Source organism: Biomphalaria glabrata, chromosome 2 (genome assembly GCF_947242115.1).
Source record: "Biomphalaria glabrata chromosome 2, xgBioGlab47.1, whole genome shotgun sequence".
In the NCBI taxonomy this organism is placed as follows: domain Eukaryota; kingdom Metazoa; phylum Mollusca; class Gastropoda; family Planorbidae; genus Biomphalaria; species Biomphalaria glabrata.
In genome coordinates, this window is record NC_074712.1 from 17,341,031 (window position 1) to 17,349,559 (window position 8,529).

Consider the following 8,529-nt stretch of genomic DNA (forward strand, 5'->3'; position numbering starts at 1 on the left):
AAGTTTTTTCTCTTTCGCTACGAAAATGGGTTTACCCGAAGCCGATACATTCATATCTATTAAAAACGAAAAGAGTGATAGCTTTGTTAAATGAATGGGATTATAAAGTAAACAATTAAACGAAATAATTTTTAGTACGCGATTCATTCATGAATCTAGGCCTATCTCAACTCGGTTTCGCAGCTTTCGTAAACGAATGTAGTCTATTAAAATGCTTTAGAAAACCAAATTTGAAAGTTAATTTGATCAAAATATGAAATGAATGGACTATATTTAGTATGTTCATGTGTTAAAGTATAAAACTATCTGTGCGAAGAGAAGTTTTATCATCCTAGAGATGAATTAGAGTTTTAGATCTAGGGATGGAAAGAAACATTACGGAATTGTCTAATGAAAGAATGTTCGTCAGGAAATCTGTAGTCACAGATATAAGGAACACATTTATGTAAAAAATGGTTTTGAAACACAAATTTGAAGGTTAATTTTATTATATAATGAAATCAATGGACCTTCTTTTGTATTTTCATGTGTCAAAGTAAAAAAACTATCTGAGCAAAGTGTATTTCTTAAAATTAGATTAGATCTTTCGATCTTTTCTCATGTCAACATTGTAAACATGGCCTAGATCCATAAAATACTATAATTTTAATAGAGTCGGACAACTTTATTTTTTTTTTAGGGTCTTAAGTTTTTTTTTAGGGCTACAATACATACACTACGGTCTAAGATGGTACCCAAGGAACATTCCTGCCAAGTTTTATCAAGATTGGTCAAGCGGTTTTGATTTCTATAAGTCACATACATACATACGCCTTACTTTATACTTTACTAGACATATGTTACCCGCGACCCGCGGGTCTTTATTTGCGCATTACTGTCGATATAGTCGCTGAGAGTGTTTTGTAAACAATTAAACGAAATAATAATGTAATAAGTAAAGCGAATGTGTCAATGTAAAAATAGTGTGAATGAAGCTATCAAATCAAAATAGCTAATAGGCTTAATTAAATCTATTTTTTTTTCAAATTAAAACATTTGCTTGTAGGCCTACATATATTTGATTAAAATTTGAGATGAATAGACTAAATTTTGTATGTTCATGTGTATAAAGTATAAAGTAGATCTTGAGGTAAACGTAGATCTAAATCTACACTAATCTAGAGTTCTGTGCTGCGCATGCGTGACCTTTTTTCATGAATGAATATAGGCCTATCTCAACACGGCTACGCAGCTTTAGCGAACAGCGAACGAATGTATTAAAAATGCTTTAGAAAAACAAATTTGAATGTTAATTTGATTAAAATATCAAATGAATGGACAATAATTAGTATGTTTATGTGTTAAAGCATAAAACTATCTTTGCGAAAAGAAGTTTTATCATCTTAGAGTTCAGTAAGAGTTTTAGACCTAGGCCTAGGAATAGACTCAGACCTCAGAAGAGAGATGTGTTAATGTGTAACCATTTGGTAATGTCTAATGAAAGAATGTTCGCCAGGAAATCTGTAGATATCAGGAACTAATTTATGTAAAAAATGCTTTTGGATAATCTAGTGGATTGGATTTAGATGTATGTTAAACGTAGCTAATGATCCTTTCACGTTATTTCTGTTTCGCTACGAAAATAAAATTAGTTTTGAGAAAATGGGTTTACCCGAAGGAAGTCGATACATTCTTATCTATTAAAAACGAAAAGAGCGATAGCTTTGTTAAATGAATGGGATTATAAAGTGAACAATTAAACGAAATAATGTTTAGTACGCGATTCATGAATGAATATAGATCTAGGCCTATCTCAACTCGGCTTCGCAGCTTTCGTAAACGAATGTAGCTTTAGAAAACCAAATTTGAATGTTTATTTGATCAAAATATGAAATGAATGGACTTTAATTAATATGTTTATGTGTTAAAGTATAAAACTATCTGTTCGAAGAGAAGTTTTATCATCTTAGAGTTGAATTAGAGTTTTAGATCTAGGGATGGGATTATAAAGTAAACAATTAAACGAATTAATATTTAGTACGCGATTCATTACTGAATTGTCTAATGAAAGAATGTTCGTCAGGAAATCTGTAATCACAGATATAAGGAACTAATTAATGTAAAAAATGCTTTTGAAACACAAAATTGAAGGTTAATTTTATTATATAATGAAATCAATGGATCTTCTTTTGTCTTTTCATGTGTCAAAGTAAAAAACTATCTGCGCAAAGTGTATTTCTTAAAATTAGATCTAGGTCTAAATCCTTTCTATCTTTTCTCATGTCAACATTGTAGACATGGCCTAGATCCATAAAATACTATAGCTGTAATAGAGTCGGACAACTTTATTTTTTTTGAGGGTCTTAAGTTTGTTTTAGGGCTACAATACATACACTACGGTCTAAGTTGGTACCCAAGGAACATTCCTGTCTAGTTTTATCAAGATTGGTCTAGCGGTTTTGATGTCTATAAGTAACATACATACATACATACATACATACATACATACATACATACCCCTCACATTCTACTTTATAATATAGATAGTATAGAAATTTATCAAGAGAAGAACACTGACCTAGATACATGTAGTTAAAAATAGTACGGAGCAAGTTGAACCGCAATCATATTATTTGTAAGTTGAAATAGAGACAAGTGACAAATAAGAATATTCTAGTCTGTTTCAGACAACTTTAAGTGTTCAGATTTTATGCAAGTGTAATCAAAGATCAAGTCTATTACTTTATTTTTTTTATTTTTTTATTTCAAGAATTTTATTTTTTAAATTGATAAATTTGAAGTAGCCTCCCTAAAGTTAAAGCAAATATAAAAGTATAATTATATATAGACTACAATAGTACATCAAAGAAATAGTTAACAAATTTGAGCTGTAAATTGTATACTCTAAAATATATTACACGTATTTAATAAAAGATAGTTTAACATAAAAAAAGTTTCACAAAATAACCCAATATGAAATTCTGGGTTTAACCTAACACTGACTTCTGATTTCATTCAAAATTATACTAAACTTGAAGAGAAAAAAAAACACAAGGAAGAAAGCAAAAGTAAGGAAGAAAAAAAATTACTTATGGGATAACCTTTCAGAAATTCCAGTCTAAATAAGAACAAGTAAATAAATGAATAGATCAACAATCAAACGATTAGCTGAACTAAAACACCATTGCAATCCTTGGTATGACACAATCATTCAAATGCCATAAGCACAGATACAGCCAAAAATACTATTAACACACACTCACAATTCAATCTTAACAACTGCTAAAACCAGTGGTTCCCAACATATAAATATAGACTCACCATTTCTCAAACTTTGTCTTCACGTGAACACTTTCCATATCCATGTAACCCTCCCTACGGTGTAGCTGTCAAAATTTGTTAAACCTGGCTGCCATATTAAGCAGAAATCAAAACTTTATTCTATTAAACTTTACATTTTAAACCTTGTCCTGAGCCAGGATGGCTGCCTGGTCGTGTGGTTTGCGCGCTGGACTGTCGTTCGGATTTATCGATGGTTCAAATCCTGCCCGCTCCCATCCCCCGTCGTCCTGCGGGAGGTTTGGACTAGGAACTCTGAAGGAACATCCGAAACATGTAAAACATTTAACAATATTTCATCTTCCATTGGGATTAGAACTCAAAAATCAAAATGGGGATGCAGTGGCTGACTGGGTTGAACCTCGGTGAAGACTGGAATTTTTAATTTCGGGATTTTTAGGGCACCCCTGAGTCCCTGAGTCCACCCAACTAGAATGGGTACTTGACTTTAATGAGGGAAAGTAAAGGGGGTTGGTCATTGTGCTGGCCACATGACACCCTGCTTGTTAACCTTTTGCCTTAGAAACAGATGACCTTTACAACCTCTGCCCCCTAGATCACAAGGTCTGAAAGGGAAAAGTTACTTTATTTTATTGCTTTGCCATGTTTTCCTCAAATTTAGGGTAATATTCAAGATAGAGATCAAACTGATCCAAATGCTCAAAAAAAAATTTTGCTTAATTAATTTTTTAATATATTACAGTATTACAGTAAACTTAGCTTTGTAAGTTGTTTTTATGTCAGAAATATTTTATTTACTATTTACTACTATAGTCCACCATGGTTTTTCCCCATCAATAAATTCTGAGGTCTGCTATACGTATTTAGAATCTCTATTCACAATGTAAACCGTATGTACACCCCTGTCTCATGTGTTTACCTTAGTCTTGATGTGCTTAGCTCTGTCTGCATAAACCAATGTATTCCTCGACTCTTCAAACTGGGTACTAGCTGGGCTGATGTGAGCAATCATAACTGTCCTACAGTTGCCTCCCAGTAATCTTGTCAGCTTGCTATCTCTGTAGTTGATGTACTTTGGACCATTTTTATCACCTGAAGCAGAGGCATTAAGTTAGTAAAAACTTCCAATGAAAGACATCTCTTCTGCCTCAAATAAATGTAAACAAGAAAGCAAAATGGTATACATCTAGAATTTACTAAATGGGTGTGTGACTACATTTTCATAATTTGAAATAATTAAAGAGAAAACTTAGGGGCCATTAAATCATAATATGTCTTTCAGTTAATCCTGTTAGATAAGATAAATTTTATTGATGTTAATTTTAAAAGGAGCATTTTAAATTTATCAACTAATATGTATGCAAAAGAAAATGAATATGTATTCTATAATAAAATTTATGCTGTCTATATCTTAACTGATGTATTCTATAATTATCAAGCATTGATTCTATCTAGAGCCTAACTCAATCCCAAGCTAATGAGATGCACTACTTGATAAGAATTGAAATGTATACTTCCTGCTTCTAGAGACCAGAAAACTCCAATGTAATCTTTCTAACATTTTAAATATGATATTGATTTTTGTTATCTCTTGAATAGTAGAGCAACATACAAATACCCTTAACCTGCCTGAAATGTTGTTTGAATTTCTTGGAATAGTTAAAAATTAGTAACAACTGGGACATTATTGAATGGCTGCCTGATCATGTGGTATGTGCTTTGGACTTTTATCTCAATGGCCCTGAGTTGGAACCTTGCCCGACATCATCCCCTGTCATCCTACAGGAGTTAGGGCTAAGACATACGAAATCTTTTATTTATGAAGCAATGTCCAAGACTTATTAAAAATAAAGAAAGCAGTTATTAGACAAAAAGAGACATATTAGAAACATGTGCAGTTTTTTTTAAAAAAGAAAGAAAGTTCATACTAATGTTATTTACTATAGGTCTCTCAATGAAATTTAATCTCTATTCAAAAAATGTTTATTGTTGTGTTTAATTTTTTAAATTTACTGATGCAAAATCCAAAAACAATTTTTTTATGAAAATATGAAAAAAAAACACTCACTTAAAGCATTTATACAATTGCCGAGAGCAAGTAAAGAACGATTAATATGAGCCCCTTCCACCATCCTCTTCCCCCTGTTGTGAGTATTAGCTGCCCTTTCTGAGCCTGCCAAGTCTACAAGGTACAGTCGGCCTGTCCGGACTTCCTGCATGATATTGCGAGTCTTGTTCCTTTGCCTCACTGTCACCTGGAGGATAGCATGTGACCTTGAAGAAGTGGCATTGGCTGCGGTTGGCTCCTGCGTTCTTTCCAGATTGCCTTTTACCAACATGTTCATCACCTGTCAATGTTGATCAAATGGGCTTTTCAGTCAAACAGATTTCTTTAAGACTTTTATATTTACATTAGATTATATGCAAACTTAAACAAATAATGTAGAAAAAAAAATTTCATTAAACCTCTTCTGTTGACCTGGCTGTTACTTCTGAGATTCCTGCCACTTGAACACTGCCTTTGGTGTCTTCTCTTAACTCAAGAAAACCAGAATCTGGATTCAAAAGATCTCGTATCATTTCGTTGTATATCTGAAACAAATATACATCTTCAGTTTTCCTTTCAGGTATGGTCTGAAAAGCTTTGGCAGAATATCTTAGCAAGACCATTTTTGAAGCACAGATAATTAACATACATATTATAGAAAACAAACAAATCTAATTAAAGTGGATATTACTTTTTAATTTTTTTTTAGATAAAAAATTAGCTTCAGAAAATTAACAATTTATACTCCTTATATTAAAAATACAATTTCTAAAAAAGAAATCCATAAATAAATATAACATTTGAAAAAAATAAATTAACAATTTATTCAGTATCAAAATGAATTTGAATTATCCCCAAACTTTTAAGTTTGTTCATTATATTAGCAAAGCATATATCAGGTAGTTTTGTATTCTTTACGATGCAACGTAACATACAAATGTTTCTCTCACTTCTCAAGCACTGTCAAATGTCTTCCACAAATGTACATTACCTCTAAATAAGACATTGTGACTTTGTATGTTTTATCTGTACTCTGTCTCATTTCCAAAAACAAATCATTCAATGCTTGCACCATAATTCCTGGCTCACCATCTTTACCCAACATTGTATAGGTTTTACCAGCACCTAGAACAATAAAAGTACCCAATTTAATAGTGTAAGAAATTCAAAACATATTTGGCGCCTCACACAACTATATTACATTCACCCTTACAATATAATGATGCATATTGTCTTTGGTTCATACATAATAATAAAGAAATATATTTGTTAAACCCTAATAATGCAAATGGAGGAGCTGTGGGTGAGCAATAAAATGCTTGGCTTCTGAACTGGTGGTCCCTGTTTGTAATTCAGTGTGAAGACTGGGATTTTTAATTTAGGGATCGTTGAGTGCATCTGAGTCCCCACCAGCTCTAATGGGTACCTGACATTAGTTAGGGAAAAATAAAGGCGGTTAGTTGTTGTGCTGGCCACATGACACCCTTATTAACCATAAGCCATAGAAACAGATAACCTTTACATCATCTGCCCCATAGACGTTAATGTCTGAAAGGGAAACTTTACTTTTAAATAATGCAATACAAATCTAAATGTAAATTTTTTGATAAGTAAAAAATTACAAGTTCATAATACAACTATAACAACTGAAAGTTTCATACAATTTTATTATAAAAAGAAAAAAAAATGTTGAATGCATCTTAAGTCTCACATACAGAATGTCTCAATTGTGGTGGATTTACCTGTAGGACCATAAGCAAAGACAGTGGCATTGTAGCCACTGGTCACATTTGGTATCAGAAATTTCGTTGTTTCTTCATACACATCTTTCTGTAAGGAAAGAAATTCATTTGTTTGTTTATTTAGATATAACCACAAAGAAGATTGCAGGAGAAAAATATTTAAGACTTACTAACCTGTGAACATGTGCCATCAAATATAGAATCAAATACATATTGCTTATCATCTAATTAACATATCTCATGCATTTTTTAATTTGAATTTGAAAACTCCATTTTTTTTAAAGGGGGGAGGGGGGGCGGTTTGGGGGGGGGGGGATATGGTATTATTAAATTGTTCACTGAAAAGCACAAAGCCAATACAAGTCCTTAGAATAATGATTTTTATTATTTGTGTTATTATTAATTGTAGTTTTATGTATAATACTGTTTAAAATGTCACTTATATAGATGCTTCCATTACATTTATCTTTATCAAATAGGTCTACCAAAAATTTATGAGTGAAGTAATGATATAAAGCTTCCAACTAGTTTATTTGTATAACATATATATATAAAATATAACATTTGCTTGTAAAATTAGAGGTGGTCACATGAAACTTAATGTAATCATTAGCCATAGAAACAAACTTCTACCATAACCTTTTAAGGATAACAAGCAGGCATATGCATGTATTTAATACATTTGTAAATCTGAAAATTGTGTATGCTAATTTGTCAATGTGTGTAACAGCTCATAAAAGTCATAAATATGTAAGCTAACTAGCTAACTCATCACTGTGTAAGCTAACTTATTTGTATGTAAGCTTACTCATCACTGTGTAAGCTAACTTATTTGTGTGTATGATAGCTCATCAATGTTTGTGACAGCTAAAATATATCTTAGCTAACTAATTAAGGTGTAGCTAGCTAATCATTTTTTGATAGCTCTTCATACTTACATTGTTCTCAACTTTGTAAGCTGCTGGATTAGCTCCTTGTCGAATCTCATCCTGAGCCATCGGACGTATCCTCAGAGCAACCTATGATACACAAAAGAATACAATAACTACATGTTTGGGCACATTGGATTAGCATAAATAAGTTTACTTATATAATAAAAAATATACATTCTTTTTAGTAGGTAAGCTTTTGAATATTGTTTCGTAAAATACTAATGTTGAAGAAAAAATGCACTGTAATCAAACAATTTTCCATAGGAATCAAATTTTAAAAAATTTTCCATCATTTTATTTATAGCCTAAAGTGCTGATTCTACAAAGATAAAATATTTGACTTGCCATCAGATTCTGCTCTCCTCCACCAGTCTTTGACTGAGACATTAATTCTGCCATGATTTTGTTTGCTTCAAGTTGTTTGGTTTACATTTTGGCTTGTTATCTCCACAAACAAACAAACAACATTTCTAAACTGAGGAAACATTTTTGTTAATATAAATATTATCTGTTTCTCTGTACTTTGTAT

General features: G+C 31.8%; 1 protein-coding gene across 1 annotated transcript; it reads right to left on the minus strand.

Moving 5' to 3' along the window:
- Positions 1-2,721: 2,721 nt before the first annotated feature.
- On the minus strand, positions 2,722-8,081 carry LOC129924510 (kinesin-like protein KIF19). Its single transcript, XM_056019452.1, has 6 exons — positions 8,007-8,081; positions 7,069-7,156; positions 6,318-6,451; positions 5,746-5,871; positions 5,348-5,627; positions 2,722-4,371 (listed from the first exon to the last, which is right to left on the minus strand). Exons 1-6 carry the CDS (start codon positions 8,064-8,066, stop codon positions 4,187-4,189), a joined length of 873 nt encoding a protein of 290 aa, XP_055875427.1. The 5' UTR covers positions 8,067-8,081; the 3' UTR covers positions 2,722-4,186.
- Positions 8,082-8,529: the final 448 nt, after the last annotated feature.

Excerpts from the sequence above, each read along its gene's own strand:
- LOC129924510 (XM_056019452.1), bottom strand. The coding sequence starts at position 8,066 with ATGGCTCAGGATGAGATTCGACAAGGAGCTAATCCAGCAGCTTACAAA. Across the intron at positions 7,157-8,006 it reads CTTACAAAGTTGAGAACAAT|AAAGATGTGTATGAAGAAAC; the intron begins GTAAGTATGAAG and ends CTTTCCTTACAG. Across the intron at positions 5,872-6,317 it reads TCACAATGTCTTATTTAGAG|ATATACAACGAAATGATACG; the intron begins GTAATGTACATT and ends TATTTGTTTCAG.